Source organism: Drosophila sulfurigaster, chromosome X, assembly GCF_023558435.1.
Source record: "Drosophila sulfurigaster albostrigata strain 15112-1811.04 chromosome X, ASM2355843v2, whole genome shotgun sequence".
Taxonomy (NCBI): Eukaryota; Metazoa; Arthropoda; class Insecta; order Diptera; family Drosophilidae; genus Drosophila; species Drosophila sulfurigaster.
Genome location: NC_084885.1, coordinates 32,199,922 through 32,225,687, shown reverse-complemented (window position 1 = coordinate 32,225,687; position 25,766 = coordinate 32,199,922). Strand labels below are relative to the sequence as shown.

Sequence of the window (25,766 nt, the reverse complement as noted above, 5' to 3'; positions counted from 1 at the left end):
AAATGCAATTTGCGGTCGGTCGGTCACGCTGAGAACAACGGCGACTATCAAATTGATTAAATATATTTCACTTAAGTTAAGGAAACGCGCAACAAAATAATGAAATAATTGATTAAATTGCAATGTGAAGCGTCGTTTGCTGTGACAGAGAGCGGGAGCGACAGCATAGGGGATAAGCGCAAGTGTCAATTTAGTTAACCGTTTAGAACTCTTCACTCACTCACACACACAGTGATGGCATCGAACGAACAAACGAAAACGAAAACTACAATTCATTCTAAGCCAAAGCCACTATTTGTGCGTGTGTGATTGTGTGTATGTGCGTGCGTGTGAGTGCACCGCCGTGTTGTGCGTATGTGTGTGTGTGTGTGTTAGTGTTGGTTTTGTTGGTCTGACGACATTGACTACTAAGCCAGCCATTACACCCATTACCCGTTGCACTCCTCCCACTCCCCTCGCCGACCCTTCGGCTCCTTGGCACACACCACCCACAAAACTAGCAGCTAGTAACCGTTGTTCTTGTTCTTCTTTGTATTAACTGCTACACAACAGGAGCAATAAAAAACGAATAAGAAAAACAACAGTAACGTAATGAAGTAAAGTGAAATAAAGAACTCGAAAAAAGAAAAACAACTGAAAAAATAAGAATCGCAAAGAACAATAAATACAAGTGAAGTGCAAAAATAAAAGAAAAAAAAACAAAAGCGAAATGTGCCATGTTTGTGTCGTCGGGCGTTCCACTGGAAGCGGCTGAGGATTTCCAGTGAGCAAGCAGACAGCAGGACACATTCCCTCCTCCCTCTGTCCATCGCTCCTGGAACTGCAAGTCAGCATGTTCAATCGGCTGATCAACACTGGAAGTGGCAGTGGAACTGGAAGTGCAGCTGGAACTACTGCTGGAACAAGCACAGCTCCTGTCGCTACTGCTGCTTCACTCAACGCGGAGACATCGCAGGCAGCAGCAGCTGGAGCTGCAGCGACGACAACGACGACGGCGACGACGACTTCAACGAGTTCCAGTGGCGTTGGAACGACACCCATCAGTGATCTCTATTTGCGTCCGCTGCCCTATCTGGACGCCAAATGGCTGCGCGCCGATCTCATCGCCTGCCTGCGCAACGCCTCCGACGGCGCCGTGCTTTGGAATCATTTGATCCACGACTGTGAACTGGTCTCGTCGCCGACGGCGCCGCTCGTGAATGCCCGGGGCCATCTCTCGTATCTGGGCGACGATGGCAAGCACTATTGTGGTGCCCAGGCGCTCCAATGCGCCTGCTGCCAACCGGAATACTGTGGCCCGCTCTCCGCCTGCAATTGCGAGGCGTGTCGTCCCCTCGACTCGGACATGGCTATCAAGAAGTTGACATCGGCGGCTGCCCAACAGGCGGCCGCTGGCCAGCAGCATGCCACAGAGCAGACACTGAACAGCTGGCTGTGGAGTCAGCCGCCCAATCAGCTGGCCAAGCACGATTGCCAGCGTTCCCTAATTGGCGAACTCCATGAGCTGTCGCTGCGTGCCGCCGGCAACTGTTTGTCGGCGCAGCAGCTGCGTCAACAGCTGTTCATCTATGAGCGCTACTTTGTGGCCCTGAAGCGGAGTCATCAAGCGCCGCCAGCTGCAGCTGCAACACAGCAGACACAGCAACAACAGCAGCAGCAGGTGACGCCGCCTGTCCAAGAAGATGCTGTGGTGGCTGCCCTGCCGCCAGAGAAACCCATGGAGCAGCGCAAGGAGCCGGAGCATGCGGCTCTTGGCTTGGCACGCGTCGGAACACGAGCTGCGCTCAACTTTAGCTTTGCCTTTCTGCGACGCGCCTGGCGCTCCGGCGAGGACATGGAAATGTGCAGCGAGCTGCTGAGTGAGGCGCTCGAATCTCTGCAGGAGCTGCCCGAGGCGACGCTCTTCGATGCCGCTGCCGAAGTGTCGCCATTGTGGCTGGAGGTCATGGAGCGTTCCATTAAGTTTCTGCGCCTCGTCGCCCTCGGCGACCCAATGGGTGGCCGCTGCCTAGCGCCTCTGGCCGACAGGCACACTGCGCTCTGCCTGCTCCTTGAGCTGGGCGTGCAGAAGGGCACGCTGGCGGCGACGCTGGAGTGCGTGGTGCTCCTTCTGCTTCTGTGGGAGAAGGACAACGATCACAGCGGTCACGGGCAGCAGCTGGGCAACAATGGCGACAATCGGGACATGCCACGCAAGACGGGCGCTCCTCTCTTGCGCATCCTGCAGCGTTATCAACGCTTGGGCTCCGATGCCACAGCCAACCACTGTCCAGGCAGCGCCTCGGGCTGCGCGAACTCCTCGAACTCGGTGGAGGCGACACCGATGGCGAGTGCCACCGAAACATTTCTGCGCTTTCTCATGCTGCCCAAGAGCAGCGCTGCCATTGTGGATTTGCGTCGTGCGGCCGTCGTCATCATCTCCCACCTGGATCGTCTCGTCCAGCCGCATATGCCGCATCTCCCCAGCAGTCTCCTCCGATTGCGTCCCCTCAACACTGGCAACAACAGCAGCAACAGCAACGGTGGCAACAACAACAACTCGGCGCTGGAACAGCAACGCGTCTATGCTCTGGGCTGGCCAACGCTGTCGAAGGAGCAGCAGGGATTCAATGTGGAGCCAGCGCTCAGCTGGACAGGAGCCTCCACTGGCCATCAACAGGCGGCGCCCTCACTGGCGCTGCTCAGCTGCAAGTTCCAGGTGAAGCAGGTCGTCTGCAGCGAGGATATTGTGCTGCTGCTCAGCGAGGAGGGAAAGCTCTACAATTGGCGCATTGCCAAGCCGGAGACGGAGCCGCAACTGCTCGACTTCCCGGAGATTGCCAACGAGACGTTCACATCGATCGCTTCGCACTGCGAAGGACGCCACTTTTTGGCCATCGACAGCAACTGTAAGTTGTGATATTCTTCAATTCATTCCTTGTTTCCGTTCATTAAAATTCGAAATAGTAAAATGAAATACTAAATACTACTTTATATGTCAAAGCTTGAAGATTAGCTGATGTAAATACTAAATATCGCTATCAAAATTGATTATGGAAATGTTGTATATCAGTTAATTGAAATTACAAGTAAACAAACTTAAAATTTAGACTACTACACAATTACTTTCGGTATTCAATTTTGTTATAAATTCAAATGATCAAAATCAAAATCGAGTTTCCAAATTCCAATTTTATAGTTGAAGTTCGAAAATCCGATCGTTTTACTAAAATATCTTTACTTGTTTATTCTCATATTATTGATTGCCTAAATTAATATGCTTATTGAGTATCAGTTATTGCTTAAAATTAAAAATGGTTTTCAATTTCATCGTCAATGAAAATTTTATTGAATTGTTGAACAAAGTTCTTGTAGAAAAGCCAGTAAATTTACACAAATTAATGTTCACATGGTCACACCTTAATTTTGAATCTAAATTTGAATTTCTTAAATGATGTGAGAGAGTTTACTTGTGATTGCTTCATAACGTTTTAAGTAAAGTATTATTTAATTTTACAATTTACAATATTATCTTGTCACACTTTAGTTTCGAATCCAAATTTGAATTTGTTAAATAATATGAGAGAGTTTATTGCTTGATAATAACGTTTTAAGTAATGATTATTCTGTTTCCATCTCTTATTTTACAATTTACAATCAAAATTTTGGGTTCTTATTAATAAAGTCATTTGATTTATTGGTTTACCTGGTCACACTTGAATATTGAATACAATATCATTTATGGTTATCACAGATTTTGTTATATTCTGATTGGATTTAATTGGAAATTGATTTGAATACATTATTAATTAATTTTCTCATTCCACAGGCAACGCCTATTCTTGGGGCCTGGGTGATGGCCATCGGCTGGGTCATGGGGACTGCCACGCCCGCGAGGTGCCCACCAAGATCGAGATGCTGGTGCGACTCGTCAAAGCCGTCTACTGTGGCTGCACCTACAGCGCAGCGATCACCTGTCGAGGGAATCTCTATACGTGGGGCCGAGGCATGTATCGGGACGATCAGTATTTACCGGCGCTGGTGCTGAAGGATCATCAAGTGATCGACGTGGCGCTGGGCAGCGGAGATGTGCATACGCTGTGTCTCACAGCCGAGGGATTGGTGTATGCCTGGGGCGATGGCGACTATGGGAAACTTGGAGGTGGAGGCAATGGGACAACTGGGAACAGCGGCGGGAGCAACATGAACAGCGTGCAGCCGCAGCTGATCGATTGTCTGCCGCGTGTGCAGCGCGTGTTTGCCGGCTCACAGTTCTCGCTGGCGCTGACCACCGAAGGCCAACTCTACAGCTGGGGCAAGGCATCCTGTCTGGGGCATCAGCATGTGGAGCGAAGTGTGCCACGTTTAATCACTGGACTGCAGGTGAGTTGTTCTTTATATAATCTATATCAAATGTGTTCTAATTCCATTCCGTAATTAATTGCAGCACAAGCGCATTGTCGATGTGGCGGTGGGCGTGGCGCATTGCCTTGCTTTGAGCAGCAGTGGGGAAATCTATGGCTGGGGTCGCAATGACAACCAACAGATCTGTCCCGCCTCCGTCTGCAGCGAGCCGCTGATACGTCAGCCCATCCTTGTGGCTCTGCCCACGTTGCCAGCCAGCGGCATGGCGTGCACAGCCGCCCAGAGTCTCATCTGGACACAGAGCACACGCCAGGGCGTTCCATTGCGTGCCCCGTTCGTTATTGATCTCGGCGAGCCAACGTTTCGACTGCTTGACCAACTGCTGGGCATGTGCAGCGCCAGCGCGGCGCAGGATAATAATCGACAGACGCCCAATCAGGAATCGGAATGCATTGCCGTCGCCTGTCTCAATTTGGTGCGATTGCAGCTGCTTGCGTTGATTGCCAACGGTGTGGAGCCTCGGCATGTGGGACTCGCGAGTGGCGGACGACTCTTGAACAGCCTGAAGACGCGCATTCTCAGTCTGGCCGGAGGCAGCCAAGTGCTGCGCACCATTCAAATAGCCGCTCAGCAGGCGCTGCAGGTGAGCTGCAACTCTTTTGATAGCGAGATGGAGATTTATTTAATAGTATAACATTTTAATGCTCACTCAATAACATTGTATTATTCAAGCCGAGAGTACTATTGCTTTAATGAATGAAATAACGAGCTATTTCAATTTGAAGTACGATTAAGAATTGTTTAAAAGTTGCAAAGGGATCGAGTCCTTGCTAAACACAGGAGTGTGTGTCTCAGCTTAACGAAAATTCGTGATTTATGGCTTAGCTTAACGAAGAAATACTCAGAGTGGTGCAATCGGGATTTTATATTTCATATACATTGTATAGCTATAGGGAAAGAGACCTTAATGAACTCTTTCAATTTCAAATGTTTGAAAGTTGCAAGTGATTTAACAATAGGTGGAAGTACATGTCTTTGTTAGCTTGTGTCTTAGTTTAATGAAGAAATACTCATTCGAATGGTGCAATCATGCTATTTGTTTTATCATTTTATATGTAGCTGAAGTGACAGAGGCTATAATGAATGATTTAATGAACTTTTCGAAATAAATATAAATACTGTTAACAAATGTTTGAAAGTTGTCACTGATTCGTGTTTTCATTAAGCACAGGTTCAAATTCATGCTATGCGTTTGTGTCTTAGTTTAATGAAGAAATACTTTCCTAGCGATCCCTTTAATTAGAGTTGGAATGAAATAAACAGTTATTTGCACAATGAATGAATTAACGAACTATTTCAAATTGTTTAAATGTTGCATAAGCACTAAGCGTAGGTTCAAATACATGCTTTCGGTTTGTGTCTTAGCTTGATGAAGAAGTTCTTTCATTAGTTTTAAGTAGATCTAGAATGTAGTAAACTTTTATTAACCATCACACTTTATGCTTTTCAGGACGGCTGGAGCGTGCTGCTGCCAACGGCTGCGGAGCGTGCTCAGACGCTGACGGCCCTGCTGCCATCGGAGCCAGGACAAGCGTGCTCGGCAGGACATCGCTTCATGACGGATCTGCTGGTCAGCTCACTGATGGCCGAGGGGGGACTGGAGACGGCGCTGCAGCATGCGATACGCTTGGAGAGCAGCTCCTGTTCGACCGACTGCGCTGATGGCGCACATTTGCCACTGCTGCAGCTGATTACACGACTGCTGGGCAACAATGCGGCGCTTACTCAGAGCAGATTGAACCTAACGCTGCTCGCTAAGCAGCAGCATCAGCATCAAATGCAGCAGCAACTGCCGGATGAGGAACAGCATCATCATCATCATCATCACCATCATCACCACCACCATCATCATCATCAGCCACAGCATCTGCATCAGCCAAGCACAACGAGTCCCAGCTTGTGTCTGCTGCATCGCTTTCAGCGTCTGCTGCTCGCGCACATTCATCAAGCGGGCAGCGAGGAGGACACAACGGGAGCGGAGGCATTGCTCTCGCAATATCTGCACAGCTTGATTCCCGCCTGCGTCAGCACCATGCAGCAGGCCCATGAGCTCGCCTTGCAGTGTCGCGAGTCAAGCGACAGCTTGACGCACTCGCATCCACACCCGCATCCCTTGGGCGCCGCCCTGAGTCGTGTCCTCCAGGCGGACATCTCGGATGCGCTGCTGCACGAGCTGCTCGTGGGTCTCGTGCTCCTCAAACGGGATCGACCGCAGTGCTTGGCCAGCTTTCGCTGGGCCCGTCTCTGTTTGCCGCTGCTGCGTGCGCTGGATCGCTTGAATCGGGCTCTGGGCGAGGGAGAACTGCGCGATGGCGACGACATGGGCTGGCCGGGCATCATCTGTCGTGGCGGTCCCAAAGGCTCTGCGCCCCCGCCCACATCAACCGATCCCGAGACGCACTATGTGCGACGCGCCGATCTCGACAATCTGCTGCTCGACGGCAATCGCTGCATCATTCTAGCTGGCTACGTTTGCGATCTCTCCAACTACAGGTGAGCAGTTCAAATTATGTTCTATAAAATCCGATTGTTGAGTTGATTTATTGATTTATTTTTAGTTTAAAGTACCATATAAACATTCTCGATTATACAATTATAACTATTGCATTTATGATTGCTGGTTATTTTGTTGCGATCAGAAAAAAAGTTGTAGAAGTTATTTGAGAAATACTTTTGTATGGCAGATAATAGGTTTTAGTTGCTTTAGCTGACAATCAGGTATATTTTGTACTCTATGGTATATTTATGTATAACGATATACCAAATATAGTCATCAATATATTTTAGTATACTATATCTGGTAGTATATTGATATACTAAGTATAGTTATATGTATATTTTAGAATATTTCGGTATTTTAATTATATTTTTTTTTAGAGTATGGTTTTACTATATCGTAGTAATACTATATCGATATACTCAATATAGCCTTTAATTTGGTAGATGTGTAGAATATGGTTTTAGTATATCGAAGTAATACTACATATGTCGATATACAAAATATAGCCATCCAATATAGCCATTGGTATATATTTTATATCGTCAATATATTTCCGTATTTGGTATATTTTTTAGAATATGGGTTTACTATATCGAAGTAGTACTATATCGATACACTAAATATATCAATCGGTATATTTTAATATATTCTGTATATTAATTCGGTATATTTTTAGAATATAGTTTTACTATATCGGTATACCAAATATATCAATCGGTATAATTTTAGCTTACTTCGGTATATTAATTTGGTATATTTTTAGAATATAGTTTTACTATATTGATATACCAAATATATCAATCGGTATATTAATTCAGTATATTTTTAGATTATAGTTTTACTATGTATATGGATATACCAAATATGCATATATTAATCGGTATATTTTTGTATTGAAAATTCCTTCTAATTTCTTATTTGTTTTCTTTGCATTGCAGCTGCGAATCGGACAACTTGCGTGCGCTACTGGAGCTCGGCTTAGGCAAGGATCTGAGCGTGGAGCTGAGCACGCCGGCGCATCGCAGTGCCATGGAGCAGATGCTGCAGCACCACAAGCTGGGCAAGTACATGGCTGCCCACGGTGCCAATGACGAGAAGGTAAATAGTTGTTGTCTGCTGTGTTTGCTTCTGAACTAATTTCCAAACTTCTTTTAGGCATCGACGCCAGCTGCGACACGCTTGACGCACTTCAGCTCGGAGTGTGCGCTCGCCCAGCTGCTGGGATTGGTGGCCAATCTGATGTGCAGCGGACCCAGTTTGCAGCCAGCGGAGCTGCAGTGTCGCCAGCTGGACAAGTCGTCGCTGTTGAGTGGTGGACTGCTGCTCCTCCAGCCGAGCAATCCCTTTGACGAGGAGAAGGGCGAGGCACGAAGCAGCCACAGCACGGCAGGCAACACGCCCACCGAGACGCCGCTGGTGGTGCCGCCAACTCGGCGTCTTGGTGCCCTAGAGCAGCTGCAAAGTCGTGTCGATGGCTTCATTGCTGGTCTGGCCGAGGCGCGTCTCTCCGAGCCGCTGGTGGCCAACTGGTTGGCGCTAACGGAACGCTACTGCAAGGCGCACAATCTGATGTGGCACCAGGAATTCGCCACCGAGCATCCCGTGCAGGAGTTGGAGCGTCTTCTCAGCGCCGTGCTGTTGCGTCATCAATGCTTGGGCAGCATGGTGCTCGCAGCCTTGGAGACGCCAGCAACAGACGCTGCGAGTGGCGAGCAACAACTACAGCAACAACAGCAGCAGCAGCAACAACAGTCGCTGCCGAAGCAGCTGGGCGAGATCATACGGCTGGTGCATCAGGCCAAGTGGTCGGTGGTGCGGACGCGACAGCAGCTGAATCGCAGCTACAAGGAAGTGTGTGCTCCCATTCTGGAGCGATTACGTTTTCTGCTCTACGAGGTGCGACCGGCGATTAGTCCGCAACAGCGTGGACTGCGTCATCTGCCCATTCTACAGCGATTGCCACGCTTTCGGCTGCTCGTGCGACGGTTGCTGCAAGAGTTGCGCGCAGCCAAGCAACAGCAGCCGGTGGCCAAGCCTGAGGATCTGCTCAACGCAAGCATTCAACAGCAACAACAGCAGCAACAACAACAGCAGCAACAACAGACTACGGAATTGCTGATCTACGAGCAGCAGCAAGAGGAGCAACAGCAGCAGCAGAAGAAGCAGCCCAAAGTCAAGGAGCAGAAGCAACTGGACGAGGAGGAGTCGTTGCTGCGGCGTCTCAACGAACGCCAGCTGCAAGCGGACATCGAGCTGGACACCACGCTGCTGCAGGACATTGTGGACTTTGCGCTGCAGGACAGCTGCGATGTGGAGACTGTGCGTCGTGCCATGTACTGTCAAATGCAGCGTTTCCAGCTGCGCCTCGCCGGACTGCAGCTGGTGCAGCAGCTGCTCGAGCTGCACGGCCTCCTGGATGCCACGCAGTACAGTCTGCTCAACGGGTATCTGGGACTGCATCTGAAGGCGGCGGCCAGCGGCGCATCGCCGCAGCATGTGCTCGGCCAGCTGAACATGGTCAGTGCGTATCAGAAGGCGCGACTGCTGCTCGCCCAGGCCGGCGTCCTTGATTGGGCGGTGCGGGAGCTGCGACGCCTGGTCAACCAGGAGCAACAGGGCGCTGTGCGTGGCAAGGATAGCTGCAACCTGAGCACCTATGTGCTGCTTAAGCGTTTGCCGCGTGCCCGCTTTCTGATCAGCGTGTTTGGTCTGCTCGCCAAGGAGCTGGGCGCCAATGAGCTGGGACTGCTGATAAACTCGGGATTGCTGGGTACGGTGCTGGGCCTGCTGGCGCAGACGGGCGCCGAGGGCAGCAGTCGACAGAACAGCAGCGAGCTTAGCGTGCTTTACGAGGACAGCGTGCTGAAGCAGAAGTGCAGCAAGGCGCCGCTGAGTGGTCCCGATCTCGCCAAGCTCATGAAGATCGGCACGCGAATTGTGCGAGGTGGCGACTGGAAGTGGGGTGATCAGGATGGCAATCCTCCGGGCGAGGGTCGCATCATCAGCGAAGTTGGCGAAGATGGGTAAGCTAAACGATATTCTTTTCTCTAAGACTCCTTCCTGATGAGTGTTTGCCAATCCCTTCCGTAGTTGGGTGCGCGTGGAATGGTATACGGGCGCCACCAACTCGTACCGCATGGGCAAGGAGGGTCAGTACGATCTGCAGCTGGCGGACAGCGCCTTGAACGTCGCCTCGCCCACTGAGCCGGAGCGTGAACTGGAGCTGGGTGGCAATTGCTCGGAGCCTCCGCCCAGCAGTGAATCGCATCCATCGAAGCTGCTGCGACACTGTGCCGCCAAGCTGCTGCAGATACTCGCCGTGGGTAGCGGCCTGCATGGCGCTCAGCTGGACAAGCATGCGCTGCGAGGCGTCACAAGCATGTTTCGGGCCATGCTCGATCCCAAACCTGCGCTGGCCAATGTGGTGCATTGTTTAGGTTGGCTAAATCTCGGCTTCATACGCGCCATAGCAGGTGAGAAGAGTCAAAGCAGATGGAGAAGTGTCTGAAAGTCTGTAATTATTACCTCCTTCTTCCTCGCTAGGTGACTGCCCGCGTCTTTGCCTGGAACTGAGTGCACCCAACTGGCTGGCGCATTACTTTGCCTTGCTCGAGCAGCCGGCGGGCAACGAACGCGGCGTCTACCGTCAACTGCACTGTCTACGGCTGCTGCAATGCATCCTGTCGTCGTGGTCGGGCGAGCAGGAGCCACGCATGGCGGCGCTGGTGCGTCAGCTGTTCGCCACGCTCGGCCGGATTGCGCTTCACTGTCCCGGCGACGCAACGCTGCAGCCCCAGGAGAGCGGCAAGGCGCGTGTCCTGCTCACCGCTTCGCATTCGGGCAGCGTGGCCGAGGAGCTGGTGGCGCTGTTGCGTCGCCTGCACACCCTGCCCCATTGGAATGCGGTGATCAATTCGTTTATGGCCCAGAAACTGTGCGTGGCCGCCGAACTGTTGCAGGGCGAATCTCAATTGCCGCCGCCAACGCAACAACCGCTGGACATGGAGCACAGCTTTGTGCTGGGCGTGCTCAGTGCCATGGGTGGCTACGATCTGCGACCCCGCGTCGGTTTGCATTGCTTCCACGAGGGCAGTCACATGATCATCGCCAGCTTCACGCACAAGGGACGTTGTCTCCTCGCGCACAGCAGTCCCGGTAGCAGCAGCAGCTCCACGAATACGGGGCTGGTCAAGGTGCCATTAGCCACAGTGCTGCCGCAGCTGGATCACAGCGTCTTCAGCCTAACACGGCTGCCCATGAACGAGATGCTGCTCAATGCCTGGACGGTACTGCTCTATGGTCCGGCCAGTGCCAATGGAAATGGCGGACCCGGCGCTGCTGGCTGGGAGATGCTCAACAACAGCGAAGGTCGGCTTGATGTGCGTCTACTGCGCAGCCAGCAGCTTCAGTTGTCGGTGCTGCACACCAACGGCGTCCTCTACAGGCATCAGGCGGCGCTGCGCAAGATCCTGAAGCAACGAGCGCCAGCTGGAGGCTATAACAACATCGAGGGCAACGAAGAGACGGAAACGGAGCCTGAACCAGAAGCAGAGCCCGAAGCAGACGCCGAATTGCAGTCGGAGCAGTCGGAAATGCACTCGAATAGCAATCGAAAAGGCAGCGGAAATGGGTGAGCCACAAGACGGAATTAAATTCCTATTTAAAATCTTCTTGGATGTAGCTTCACTTAGACAATCCCTATTTATACTTGTTTGCATTGGACTGAACATCTTATTTGACCTCCGGTTATTTCCTCCTCCGGTTTATTTCCTCTTCCCTAACTAAACGCCGCTCACCATTATTGCTTCATTTTAAATGGTTTCTGAATGGATAGAGAGTTCCTCTGTGCATTCCCTTTCCTTGATGAAGAATTTTCGTTTATCTTAATTTTAAATTTACTTCGTAGTTATTCCTCTTTTAAAGCACTGATTAACCTTTCTTCTTCTCCACTGCAGACGATTCAACAATAACAGCAGCACGAGCAGCAATGGCAGCCAGCAGCAGGAGCAGCTGCTCATTCAGTGTCTGTTGCTGAGAGCCACGCAACCCTCTCCGGTGAAGGCGTGCTATAGCTACACGGATCTGGCGACGGCAGCGCTGAACTGCGTCCAATCGCTGGCCACCCAGGCGCATCAGCAGCTCAATGCTGCGGCCGATCAACTGGATCAGCCGCTGGTGCTCGCGAGTCCCGCACAGCCGACCATGGTGCATGGCATACCGGTGTACAATGTGGCCAAGGAGAAGTTGCCACAGCCCAGCGCAGTGGCTGCTGAGCAAGGGAAAGCTCTTGGGCTGCCTGTGGCTGCGAGCGATGCACAATTGATTGGCAAGATTATGGAAATGGGATTCACGCGCGGCACCGTTGAGTTGGCGTTGAAGCAACTCTCGCTGCAGGCGGAAGCGATGTTGCCGACGCCCGAGCAGATTGTGCAGTGGATACTTGAGCATCCCGATGTCTGTGCCAACACCATTGAAGACGAGGCAACGGTTAGCGTTGAGCCGGAAGCAGATGCGGAGGGAGATCAGGACGCGCAGGAGAAACATCAGGCGGCAGGAGAACGACACAGTTCAAGCGACAGCAGCCGCAGTAACTCGAGCAGCAGCAGCTCGACCACCAGCAGCAGCAGCTCCTCGGACACGGTTGAGGGTCAGGGACAAGCACAAGCGCAAGCGACTTTAATGAAGTTCGAGACACGCAAGGATTTCCCCACAACGGATCACTATGCATTGTATGTGCGGGGCTTGGTCAGACCCGGAATGCTTGTGCGTTGCTGTCGCGACTTCGAGGAGATTAAACAGGGCGACATAGGCACCGTGCTCATTGTGGACACAGAGGGATTGCACGATCTCAACGTGCAGGTGGATTGGCGCAATCATGGCAGCACCTATTGGGTCTGCTTCGTTCACATTGAGCTCGTCGAGGCGTCACAGAGTCAGCTACTCTCACTGCCATTGCCACGTCCACCGCCGCCCATTGCGGTCGGCGCACGCGTGAGACTGCGAACTGGTAATATGGCTGGCGGCGGCGGCAGCGGCGGAGGAGTCTTGAATCGTCAGTCATCCGGGTCGCTGTTGCGTCTGGGAGGATCGCGTTCCGGCCAGCCGGACTATGGCCAGGTGACAGCGATGCGGGGCAAACAGTTGACTGTGGAGTTCCCGGATCAGCCAAACTGGCAGGGCCACATCAACGATGTCGAACCCTATCCACCGCCACCGACGTCCGCGCAGTTGCAAGCTCAACTCCAGGTGCAGGCGCAATCGCAGCTCAATGCGACAGCAGCAGCAGGACAACAAGGAGCACACGCGGATCTCATTGAGGATTGGTCGCGTTGCATACGCTCGTTGAGTGTCAGCTCGAATGAGGCGGATGCCAAGCATCTGCTTGATGGCAGCGGCCTCGCCTGGCAGAGCTGCTCGAGCGGACCTTGTCGCCATTGGATACGCCTGGAGCTGCACGATCGTGTGCTCGTCCACAGCCTGGCGCTGCGTGTTTCCCCCGAGGATCACTCGCATATGCCATCGCTGTTGGAGGTACGAGTGGGTGAGTGCGTCGACAGCCTGAAGGAATATACGTGGATACCGGTGTCGACGGGCAGCAGTCGCGTCGTCCTCATGCAGCAGGTGGCCAGCTATTATCCCTGGATTGAGATTGTGATCAAGCAGTGCCAGAACAATGGCATTCAATGCAAGGTGCATGGCCTGCAGTTCATCGGACGTCGCCAGCAACCGGACATTCAGCATATGCTGGCCAACGCACAGTTCCTGGCCTGCGAGTATGGCTCCAGCGGAGCGGGAGGCGCCTCCACCTCAGCCGGGGGATCCACAGATGCTGGCGCCGACGTCACAGCCGAATCGCTGGCAGCTAGCGCCGAGCAGGAATTGCCCTGCACCGTCATGGTGTGGGGTCTCAACGACAAGGAGCAGCTGGGTGGCCTCAAGGGCTCCAAGGTGAAGGTGCCGACGTTCTCGCAGACCATCAGCCGTTTGCGTCCCATTCACATTGCCGGCGGCTCCAAGTCACTGTTTGTGGTCAGTCAGGATGGCAAGGTTTATGCCTGTGGCGAGGGCACCAATGGCCGGCTGGGCCTAGGAGTTACCCACAATGTGCCGCTGCCACATCAGCTGCCGGTGCTGCATCAGTATGTCGTGAAGAAGGTCGCCGTCCATTCCGGAGGAAAGCACGCTCTGGCGCTGACGCTGGACGGCAAGGTGTTCAGCTGGGGAGAGGGTGAGGATGGCAAGCTGGGACACGGCAATCGCACAACGCTGGACAAGCCGCGTCTTGTGGAGGCGCTGAGGGCCAAGAAGATACGCGACATTGCCTGCGGTTCATCGCACTCGGCGGCTATCAGCAGTCAGGGTGAGCTCTATACATGGGGACTGGGCGAGTACGGACGTCTGGGACACGGCGACAATGCCACCCAGCTGAAGCCAAAGCTGGTGACGGCGCTGAACGGACGTCGGGTGATTCAGGTGGCCTGTGGCAGCCGGGATGCCCAGACATTGGCCCTGACTGAGGACGGTGCTGTGTTCAGCTGGGGCGATGGCGACTTTGGCAAGCTGGGACGCGGCGGCAGCGAGGGATCGGCGACACCACACGAGATCGAACGCCTCTCCGGCATCGGAGTCATTCAAATCGAGTGCGGCGCACAGTTCAGTCTGGCGCTAACGAGAGCCGGCGAGGTGTGGACCTGGGGCAAGGGCGACTACTATCGCCTGGGACATGGCGGAGATCAGCACGTGCGCAAGCCACAACCGATTGCCGGACTGCGTGGTCGTCGGGTCATCCATGTGGCTGTCGGCGCATTGCATTGCCTGGCGGTGACGGACGCCGGACAGGTGTACGCCTGGGGCGACAATGATCACGGGCAGCAGGGCAGCGGGAATACGTTTGTGAACAAGAAGCCCGCCCTGGTCATTGGCCTGGATGCGGTCTTTGTGAATCGCGTTGCCTGCGGCAGCTCGCATTCGATGGCCTGGGGTCTGCCCAATGCCAGTCTCGACGAGGAGAAGCGCGGCCCGGTGCCCTTTGGCAGCACCCGCGATCCCCTCGGCGGCAGCAGTCTGGGCATCTATGAGGCGGAGACACAGCCAGCGGATGCGGCTGGCTGCAAGCTGGATCCCAAGACAACGGCAACCACTTCATCGTCGGCAGCTGCCGCAGCAGCAGCGGCCGCAGCTGCCGCCTCGGCATCCAGCTCGTTGGCCAGTCTCAGCGAGAGTCTGGCGCTCGAGACGCCGGCAGCGCGTCAAGCGGCGTTGGGACATGTGCTGCGTGCCATGGGCATTCTGCAGGCGAGGCAGCTGATTGTGGCGGCGCTGACGAGTCACAGCAAGGTGAACTACAAGGAGACGACGGCGCGACACGTGACGGGCGTGCAGCTGGAGCTGGAGGAGCAGCTGACGAACGCAGCAAGCGGAGCGGCAACAGCGAACAATGCAACAACCGCAGCGATCGCACAGGGTGGCGGCGAGGCGCCCGCGGACGCCAGCGATGCGGCTCTGCTGCCGGAGCAGCACAGTCCCGCTGGCGAGCTGGAGACACCGACGCCGCTGGTGGCGGCAGCAACAGCAGCAGCAGGAGGCGGAGCTTCGGGAGTTGTGGCGCCACTGACAGCGGGACCGCTGAGCGCCTTCCAGAGCCTGACGGGCTCGCTGTCCATGTCGGGCATGTCGGCGGGTTCGCACTCTCGGATGTCGGCCAGCGCCATGTCGGTGATGGCCGCCACGATGACACAGCAGGAGGAGATGCTGGCGCAGTTCAGTCACAATCACGGTCTAGATGACTTTGGCACACTGCTGCAGGAGCCGGAGGCCAAGAGTCTGGTGGAGCTGCTCAAGCTGGCTGTCTGCGGACGCTGTGGACCACCGAGCACGGCGCAGACCATCGCCGAGACACTGATCTCGCTGAGCAGCAACGCAGCGATTGCAGCCATGCTGCTGGAGACATGCATCACCGAGCTGGAGGATCTGTGCACGTCGCGCCACTGTCTGGGCAAACTGCCCAAGCCGGTGATGCAGGAGAGCAGCCATCCGTATGTGGACAACATGAATGTGAGCGGAACGGTGCGCATTCCGGGCGCCGAGATGCTGCGCCTCGAGTTCGACAGCCAGTGCAGCACAGAGAAACGCAACGATCCGCTGGTCATCATGGACGCCGCCGGTCACATGCTGGCCATGCGCTCGGGTCGCGAGTTTGCCCATTGGGCACCCGAAATTCGGGTGCTGGGCGACGAGTTGCGGTGGAAATTCTGCTCGGACAGCTCAGTCAATGGCTGGGGCTGGCGCTTTTGGGTACACGCCATAATGCCGGCGGCGACGCTCGGCGAAAGCGGTTCGGATCGTGCCGTGCTGTCGCAGCCATCGATGGCTTTGGTCATGGCGCTGCTGGACGCTCGTCTGGCGCCTCGTCAGCCGCAGGTGCTGTTGCGTCTAGCGGCCGCCTTGGCGGCCTGCGCTCAACTGGGCGCCTTGAGCACAGCCCAACGCATCTGGGCACTGCGCAAGCTGCATGCGGTCCTGCTGCTGGAACAGGCGCCCAAGCCACAGGAGCCAGCCCTGGCGGCCATACTGATGCCCCTGATCCCGGAGCTGTTGCGTCAGTACGAGTACGAGGAGCCGCAGGTGCGGGGCGGAATTCACTTGATGCACTCGGATTACTTCAAGACACTGGCTGCCCTCGCCTGTGACATGCAGCTGGACGCCGTGCTGCCCACCAGCCTATCGATGGCACATGGCCTGGGTTGTGCTGGAGCCAGCGGCAGCGGAAGTAGTGGAACAGCAGCTGCAGGAGGAGGAGGAGGAGCGAGTGGCAGCAGCGGCAACGGAGTCGGCTGCAGCGGAAGCAGCAGCAGCCTCAACTCGGCGGCCGCTAGTTCGGGAGATGTGCACAAGTGGGCGTGGTTCAAGCGTTACTGCATTGCGGTGCGTGTCGCCCAATCGCTGATCCGACGCACAGAGTTGCCGCGCCAATTCTGCCTCGAGGTGCGCAAGAAGTTCGCCGAGATGCTGCCAGCGCCAGCTGCTGCCGCGGTGGCAGCAGCGGCCACAGCAGCAGCCACCTGTCCGGGCTGCCAGTCGCCGGGGGCCTCGCTCATCAACTCGACGACGTCGCTGTCCTCGAGCACGGCCAGCAATGCATCCGGAGCGGCGGCGGCAACGGAACAACAGCTGCAGCAGCAGCAGCAGCAACAGTTGCTGCAGCAGGAGCTGCTGCTGGAGCAGCAATCGAAGGAGCCGTTGCAGTTGCTGCAGCACGAGGATCACACGCTGTTCCAGGCGCCGCACGACGCCCAGCTGCTGCAGTGGCTCAATCGCCGGCCGGACGATTGGGCGCTCAGCTGGGGCGGCGCCAGCACCATTTACGGCTGGGGACACAATCATCGTGGTCAGCTGGGCGGTCTGGAGGGCAGCCGCATCAAGACACCGACGCCGTGCGAGGCGCTTAGTCTGCTGCGTCCGGTGCAGTTGGCGGGTGGGGAGCAATCCCTGTTTGCGGTGACGCCCGATGGGAAGCTCTTTGCCACCGGTTACGGTTCGGGCGGACGTCTCGGCGTTGGCGGCAGCGACTCGTGGGCGATACCCACACTGCTTGGATCGCTGCAGCATGTGTTCGTGAAGAAGGTGGCCGTGAATTCGGGTGGCAAGCATTGCCTAGCTCTGACCACGGACGGCGAAGTCTATGCCTGGGGCGAGGGCGAGGACGGCAAGCTGGGACACGGCAATCGCATGAGCTACGATCGACCCAAGCTCGTGGAGCATCTGAATGGCATGAGTGTGGCGGACATTGCCTGTGGCAGCGCGCATTCGGCGGCCATCACGGCCAGCGGACATGTGCTCACCTGGGGCAAGGGACGCTACGGTCGTTTGGGACACGGCGACTCGGAGGATCAGTTGCGTCCGAAGCTGGTGGAGGCGTTGCTCGGCTTTCGGGCCATCGACATTGCGTGCGGCTCGGGAGATGCGCAGACGTTGTGCATCACGGATGACGACAATGTGTGGAGCTGGGGCGATGGCGACTACGGCAAGCTGGGACGCGGCGGAAGTGATGGCTGCAAGTTGCCCTACAAGATCGAAAGTCTCGCCGGTCTCGGTGTCATCAAGGTCGAGTGTGGCTCACAGTTCTCCGTGGCGCTGACGAAATCGGGCGCCGTTTACACCTGGGGCAAGGGCGACTTTCATCGGCTGGGACACGGCTCGGTGGATCATGTGCGACGACCGAAGAAGGTGGCGGCGCTGCAGGGCAAAAAGATCATCTCGATTGCAACGGGTTCGCTGCACTGCGTCGCCTGCAGCGATGCCGGCGAAGTCTACACCTGGGGCGACAACGACGAGGGACAGCTGGGCGATGGCACCGTGACCGCCATCCAAAGGCCGCGACTCGTCGCCGCGCTGCAGGGCAAGCACATTGTGAAGGTCACGTGCGGATCGGCTCACACGCTGGCGTTGTCCACGTCCCAGCTGAGCGAGCGACTGCGTCCGCTGCCCAATCCACCGCTGGAATACGATCTGGTGCGCGATTTGTCGCCCGAGGCGTTGCACGCTCGCCTCATACTGTTGCATCACTTCTCGGAGCTGCTGTGTCCCTGCCTGGCCATGCTGCCCATTGCGGGCGATCTCAGTCTGGGCGCCCTCAAGGATGTGCTTGTGTACAACATCAAGGAGGCCGCCTTCCGCAAGGTCATCCAGACGACGATGGTGCGCGACAAACAGCACGGACCCGTCATCGAGCTCAATCGCATCCAGGTGAAGCGTTCGCGAAGTCGTTGCAACGGACTCGCCGGCATCGATGGCATGAAGAGCGTCTTTGGTCAGATGGTGCAAAAGCTGCCGCTGCTCACCCAGGAGGCCCTGGCACTGCCGCATCGCGTGTGGAAGGTGAAGTTTGTGGGCGAGAGCGTCGATGATTGCGGTGGTGGCTACAGCGAATCGATTGCCGAGATGTGCGATGAGCTGCAGAATGGCAGCGTGCCGCTGTTAATCAGCACACCGAATGGACGAGGCGAGGCGGGCGCCAATCGCGACTGCTTCCTGCTGGATCCCACGCTCACCTCCGTGCTGCAGATGAACATGTTCCGCTTCCTGGGCGTCATCATGGGCATTGCCGTGCGCACCGGATCGCCGTTAAGTCTGAAGTAAGTTGAAGAGAAGTTTTGAATACATTCTATTTGAATTTAGGTTTAATTATACCCATAAGGTAGAAGTAGAAGTAACTTTGTATCTCCAGCAAGATTATGTAAGAGGTAGAAGAAGTCATCTCCGACCCCGTAAACTATCGATTAGTCAACAGCCGAGGCGAAATAGCCATGTCCGTCTGTCTGTCTGTAGAGATATAATGTAAGAATAATATTAACACCGCACTGTTTTACTATTATATAAAATGGGTAGCGGGTATGTCAGAGTGGAGCTCACTCGACTGCAGGATTCTTACTTTTTCATTCCACAATTGTACTACAAAGTAGTTAATTTATATGTCTACCACATTTAAACAAAAATAGTATAGAATATAACTTATAGAGTAGATAGATAATATGAAGGGAAATAATAGTTATTCAATTGATTGATAAATGGTGCACATTGGCTCATTCTAGAATAGTCTATTTCATAATAATTACAATAATTCTTCCCCTTTTTTCATGAACATTATGGAATACATCTAATATTTATACTATTTATATACCTAAACTTAAACAAAACTTAACATAACTTATAGAGTAGATAGATAATATGAAGGGAAATAATAGTTATTCAATTGATTGATAAATGGTGCACATTGGCTCATTCTAGAATAGTCTATTTCATAATAATTACAATAATACTTCCCATTTTACATTAACATTATGGAATACATCTAATATTTCTACTCTTGCAGCTTGGCGGAACCCGTGTGGCGACAACTGACAGGGGAGCCGTTGCGTCCCACCGATCTCACCGAGGTCGATCGCGATTATGTGGCTGGTTTGCTGTGCATACGCAACATGGATGACGATGCCAAGCTCTTCAACACACTGGAGCTGCCCTTCTCAACGTCCTCGGCACGCGGTCATGAGGTGCCGCTGTCCACCCGATACACGCACATCTCGCCCCGGAATCGCGCCGAATACGTGCGTCTGGCGTTAGGTTTTCGCCTGCACGAGTTCGACGAGCAGGTGAAGGCGGTGCGCGATGGCATGTCCAAGGTGATACCTGTGCCGCTGCTCTCGCTCTTCTCGGCCGCCGAGCTGCAGGCGATGGTCTGCGGATCGCCGGATATACCGCTGGGCCTGCTCAAGTCCGTGGCCACCTACAAAGGCTTCGATCCGAGCTCAGCGCTTGTCGGCTGGTTCTGGGAGGTCATGGAGGAGTTTACCAATCAGGTGAGTTGCACTTGGGAATTGAAATGATTTGGTAGTAGAAAGTATTCCAAATTCGACACTGAATCAATATAAACGGGAAAAGTGTTAGATGAAAAACAGTTAAACTCCCCTTCATCAATGTTTTGTTTTTTGTTGCAGGAGCGCTCGCTGTTCCTGCGCTTTGTTTGGGGAAGGACGCGGCTGCCACGCACCATAGCCGACTTTCGAGGACGCGACTTTGTGCTGCAGGTGCTCGAGAAGAATCCCCCGGATCATTTTCTGCCCGAGAGCTACACATGCTTCTTTCTGCTCAAAATGCCGCGCTACTCTTGCAAGGTAAGCTACATAAGTGAAAGTATTACAAGAGTGTGTATTAACTTGCATTCCCATTCCATTTGCAGGCTGTGCTGCTGGAGAAGCTCAAGTATGCTATCCACTTCTGCAAGAGCATCGATACCGATGAGTATGCGCGAGTGGCGATGGGCGAACCCACCGAGGCGACTGGCAGCGAGGACAACAGCGACCTGGAGTCGGTTGCCAGTCACGATGGCTAAAGATGGGAACTGGATAGAGGATAGAGGATAGAAGATGGAAGAACAAGAGATACCCTTTGATATTTAGGAGAAGCTGTTGCTGCTTCTCCCGCGTTAGCTCTCCTGCTTAGCATAAACACTCGAAACTCACACACACACACACACGCACTTAAACATTTGATTAGTCGATAAAGTCGATGATTATATATAGCGCATAGCAATTGCAAACGCAGCAGTTAAGCAACTCCACACGAAAAAGACAGAGAAAGAGAGAATGTGAGAGGTGAAAGAGATAGAGACAGAGACAAAGAGAGAGATAAAGGTAGTTAATGAGCCCATACCAAAAAGAAAAAGAAAAGAAATGAAAAGCAAACGTTGAATGTTATTTCCATATTGCATAAATGTTAGTTCAAAAGTCCACACTCATAATTATACATAAATAATGCCACGAATATTTATATATATAGACACACACATACACACACATAACTGCTGCATTCACATATATGTACATTGATATACATATATGTATATGTCTTATTTAACTAAACATTAAACATATGCTTACATAGCTTACCTATTTAACGGATTGCACACTGATCTGCAATCCAGCAACTGATGATAAGATATTAATTGATATTAAATATATTGTTTACGAGAGCGAATGAATTGCCACTCACCTCCCTCCCCCCCTCAAGAGAACATCCCCAAAGTACTACAATTAAACGATAAAGATACAATACAATACACTACACTATACACTATATAATATATATACATATATGCTAATGATGATCAATTCTAGTTACGTGTTTTGAGGCAAAACTAAAACTAAACAAAAACTATAAAAATGAAGAAAAAAAAAACTGGCAACTAAAAACAGAATGAAAACTGAAATCCGAAATAAAATATATTATGAAAAATATATATATAAAATGCATTTTAAATTTAAGAACTATGATATGATTTAGATGTAATAAGCTATTCTATTTTACCACTTGTAGTATGAATAAGGAATAGGTTTTAGGTTTTAGGTAGGACTACGAGGGGCGGAACATAGACCAGTAGAGGTCCGTAGCTGTGCCGATTTAAGGTCTCAGAAGATGCACAGGAATAAAAAGAATATTGTTGTTGGTTTTAATTTGATTTCAGTTGTCATTCATTGCTATATTTTTTGTATAATTTTTTTAGAAAACTGCGAATTTTGTGACCGTTCTTTTTTGGGTTGCAATTGTTGGTTCACTCGTCAAAGTCCTCGAAGAACATTTCGGAGGCAAAGTCATCCTCAAAGGCGCGAAAGCGCGACTGCGGTTGCGTCTGTGCTTGGGACTGGACGAGCTCTTGCGGCTCTTGATTTAGGGGCAGCACTAGATCGATGTCACAGCTGCCGCCTGTGGTCGGCACACAGGATTTGGGTGAAGTGCGTCGCTCGCGATTGAGCTGACTGTCCGCACCATAGTCGCTGCCATCGCCATCGTCCTCCATTTGTCTAGCTTCAGCTGCGGCGGCGGCGGCAGCGGCAGCATCAACGCTCGTGTCTTCGCCGTCTCTGTAAAGCGCTGCGGCGCTGTTGTCGGCTGAGGAGTTGTCGCCCAAGACGGCGCCAATGACATTGCGCAGGGCCCGTGAGGCGGCCTCCTGCATGTGTCCGATAATCTCGCGCGCCGGATGCACTTGATCCTCTTGGGGAGACGGCATCTGCATGTGCGACTGATGCGTGGTCGGCTTCGGAGTCTCGATGTGTCGATGCGGATCCTCACACGGGCATTTGCGACGCGGTGCTGCTGTCGCACTTGACGACGGAGGCGGCGGCGGCGACGACGGCGGTGGCGGTGGTGGGGGATCCCCATTGCAGCCCTCGCGTGCCCGACGCTCGCTGGCCCGATCTCGACACACGGAACAATGCTTCTCGGGTGGCTGCGGCTCGGCATGCGGATCACAATAGCCCACAGGATGTTCGGGCTTCTCGACATCACAGTTGCACGGCCCCTTCTCGACCTCCGCTCCTGCTAGCTCCTCCTTTGGGGCTCCCTTACTGCGACGCACACGGTACAGCAAATAAAACACAGCCAAGGTGGCGTACGTAGCCTTGGCCACCTTGAGGGAAGGCAAAATACATTTCAGAAGTGTCCACTTTAATGCGCATTGGCATCGCTTTCACTTACGTTTGCGCGTCCGTGCATTGTGGTGCCATTGAAGTATTTCTTAAAGCCGTCGGCCATCGTGTTTCCGGTCGAGTCCTAAACTAAATTTTGTTCCAAAACTATTTTCGGGTGTGTGAACTTTTCAAGTTCTCTATTGTGAGAGCTAGCTATGAAGACTGCTGACTGACTACTGAATGCTTCAAGCAGCTGCCAACTGAGATGTTGACGGAACGAGTTGAAAGTCGATCTAAATTCAACGCAGTTGGCAAAGCGTTTAATGTCAACACCGAACAAGTTGGAGGACTATGTTGTCCCATCATTGGAAATAAACCGTAGAAGAAATAAAGCATTGTTTAGGAGTTCAAAAGATGCAAATTTTATTTGACTATGAATGGGGTTATGAACGCAATCGAAACACAAGAGATTTGGGGAACGCTTAACATCCATGTTTGTATGGTAGGAGCATCGTTGACCAGGAGCAGCTGAAACTATTGGAACAGCTTCTGCTGGCAGCCCTTGCAATATTTGGTGGCCTCGCGACGCTTTGCATTGCGGCGATGCATCTTAACCATCACATAGATGAGGCCCACAGAGGCCCAGGTGGCTTTGGCAACCTAGACGAGGATGATGAGTTGACAGATGAGTTACAATTCGCAGAAGGTAGAAAAATAAGAGGAGAGGATCTCCAACACTCACATTAGCGCGTCCGCGCACAGTGTTGTTATCGAAGATGCGATTGAACTTGAATTGGTCCGACATCGTAAGGAATCTTGAGGAATTGAATTTCTATAAGGAAACTTTTCTGGAATCGGAAATTCAATGTGACTTTCTCTCATACTACTACTAAAGTCCATACTATGCATATTTCCGTTTGGGTTGAGTCTTTATTCAAAGCCTACTCTACTGACCCCGCCCCAAGCGATTGAATTGTCATTTGTCATCGCTGCTTTTCAGCTGTTATTACTGCCCTACTTGATAGGGATGCGCGGTATAAATATTATATACATATACAGAGTACAGACTGTATTGAGCGATTATGGCATTTAGATATAGCCAAGATAATGACACGCGATCGAATCCAATTCTAGTATTGACGTAACCGATAATTATACGGATGCAATGCTATCAATTCGCTGTGGAATTGTCATCAATTGGTTGTTCAAGGATTTTTTGAATCTTCGGGAGAATCGAAAGAGAAAAAGAAGAACACGAAAGCCAGAAGTGAACTAAAGAAAGAGCAGCGTCAAATGGAAATACATACATAGGTCATGGAAGGGAATGCAGTAGAAAGGCAGCACAATAATAGATCATGTCTGTGCGTGTCTGTGCATGCATGTTCATGTATGCGGATACCGGCAAAAGCTGTTATTGGATTTGCGCTCTGTTGTGTTATTTGCAATCGCGGTCATCGACAATCGACAATCGACTTGTGAAGCTGACGAGATCTTGCCGCCTCACCTTTGCGTGCCGCAATAAATCGTAATAGCTTGGCGCTATAATTACGGCCGAGATGTATCTACATTTGTATCGGACTCGGTATAAGGGCTTGTCGATGGCTCGATAACCGGGTGCTGAGTGTTATGTTTAGGGCGGCTGTGGGCGGGTTACCCCAATGCGATTTGAATAATAATAAAAATGTCAAATGTATAATTTTCGGAGGGGGCCTGGCAAATTAAGGGTAAAATGAGGTTATTTTGGGCCCGACCCCGATTTCAATTCAATTTCGATATTGGATTGGATTGCTGATTGAAGTATAAAAGCAGCTGAGATTTGCATATGCTGATCATATCACGTCTGAACATGAGATTCGATTTGCTGATCAGCTATCTACTGCTGGGATTACCGCTTTGCTGGGCCGGGGTGAGTGGCGATAAAAAGAATACGAACTCCTATCTTACATCTCATATTTCTGCCTCTCTCTCTCTCTCTCTATCTCTCCCTCACTCTCTTGTTTCTTGACAGGCGACAGAGGAGCAAATGTGGGCAGCAGGAAAACTTATGCGGGACGTTTGCTTTCCCAAGTTCCCGAAGGTGAGCGTTGCCACCGCTGATGCCATACACGATGGCGTCATTCCGGATGACAAGGACTCCAAGTGCTACATCAACTGCATTCTCGAGATGATGCAGACGGTAAGTGGCGTTGCTTGTCAATCAAATTTCGCAACTCATTCCTTCCCCACTCGCAGATCAAGAAGGGTAAGCTGCAGCTGGAGTCATCGCTGAAGCAGGTGGAGCTCCTCTTGCCGGACAAGTACAAGCCGAGTTATCGCACGGGCATCGATCTGTGCAAGGACTCTACCAATGGCATCAAGAACAACTGCGATGCTGGCCACGCGCTGCTCACCTGCCTGCGTGCCAACATCGATGTCTTTGTATTCCCCTAGACATCGACTTGGAGTAAACAACTTTCCCATTTCCTTTCCCCGATGTGTGTAAGTGCTCCAAGATCCCCCCGCTTTGGCCGACAGGTCAAGTGCCAGCTGAGCATTACGAATAAAGTCGATTCGATTTTCGATAAGATACTAAACTCGTAACGAAAACGAAACAAATGTGCCGCATTTTCATTGGCTGGCTGCCCAGCAGCGAGAGTGTCTCCAGACCTTTCATTGCAGATAACAGCTGGAGTTTAATAAGGGAAAAGGTGATCTTTAAGCCCAGGAAGGAAAAGTGGTCCAGGCAAGGTAGATATTCACGGAAATCTCAGTTATGTAACTGAGGGAAAGTCCTAAGCTCGTCACAACAGTTTGAACGCCCCTCGGGCTTAGGTGAGACAACCAGATTGATGGCAACTACACGCTAAATGAATGTCGATCTGCAATCAGCAGATCTCGCGTGTCATGGGACTCCCTGG

At 52.4% G+C, this 25,766-nt stretch overlaps 4 protein-coding genes across 4 annotated transcripts; 2 read left to right on the top strand and 2 right to left on the bottom strand.

Moving 5' to 3' along the window:
- Positions 1 to 14: 14 nt before the first annotated feature.
- LOC133847785 (probable E3 ubiquitin-protein ligase HERC2) lies at positions 15 to 20,817 on the top strand. The gene is made up of 12 exons (XM_062283007.1): positions 15 to 2,888; positions 3,809 to 4,362; positions 4,427 to 4,987; positions 5,855 to 6,897; positions 7,843 to 8,002; positions 8,060 to 9,927; positions 9,995 to 10,377; positions 10,448 to 11,534; positions 11,860 to 19,038; positions 19,776 to 20,259; positions 20,398 to 20,574; positions 20,640 to 20,817. Exons 1-12 carry the CDS (start codon positions 833 to 835, stop codon positions 20,790 to 20,792), a joined length of 15,705 nt encoding a protein of 5,234 aa, XP_062138991.1. The 5' UTR covers positions 15 to 832; the 3' UTR covers positions 20,793 to 20,817.
- A 143-nt stretch (positions 20,818 to 20,960) lies between these two features.
- On the bottom strand, positions 20,961 to 23,102 carry LOC133847787 (uncharacterized). The gene is made up of 2 exons (XM_062283012.1): positions 22,937 to 23,102; positions 20,961 to 22,868 (listed from the first exon to the last, which is right to left on the bottom strand). The coding sequence occupies exons 1-2, from the start codon at positions 22,991 to 22,993 to the stop codon at positions 22,011 to 22,013; spliced, it is 915 nt and encodes a 304-aa protein (XP_062138996.1). The 5' UTR covers positions 22,994 to 23,102; the 3' UTR covers positions 20,961 to 22,010.
- Positions 23,103 to 23,264: 162 nt separating this feature from the next.
- LOC133848561 (ATP synthase membrane subunit K, mitochondrial) lies at positions 23,265 to 23,771 on the bottom strand. Its single transcript, XM_062284183.1, has 2 exons — positions 23,612 to 23,771; positions 23,265 to 23,529 (listed from the first exon to the last, which is right to left on the bottom strand). Exons 1-2 carry the CDS (start codon positions 23,672 to 23,674, stop codon positions 23,404 to 23,406), a joined length of 189 nt encoding a protein of 62 aa, XP_062140167.1. The 5' UTR covers positions 23,675 to 23,771; the 3' UTR covers positions 23,265 to 23,403.
- Positions 23,772 to 24,677: 906 nt separating this feature from the next.
- On the top strand, positions 24,678 to 25,464 carry LOC133848560 (general odorant-binding protein 19a). The gene is made up of 3 exons (XM_062284181.1): positions 24,678 to 24,775; positions 24,878 to 25,045; positions 25,102 to 25,464. The coding sequence occupies exons 1-3, from the start codon at positions 24,692 to 24,694 to the stop codon at positions 25,297 to 25,299; spliced, it is 450 nt and encodes a 149-aa protein (XP_062140165.1). The 5' UTR covers positions 24,678 to 24,691; the 3' UTR covers positions 25,300 to 25,464.
- The last annotated feature ends 302 nt before the right edge of the window (positions 25,465 to 25,766 follow it).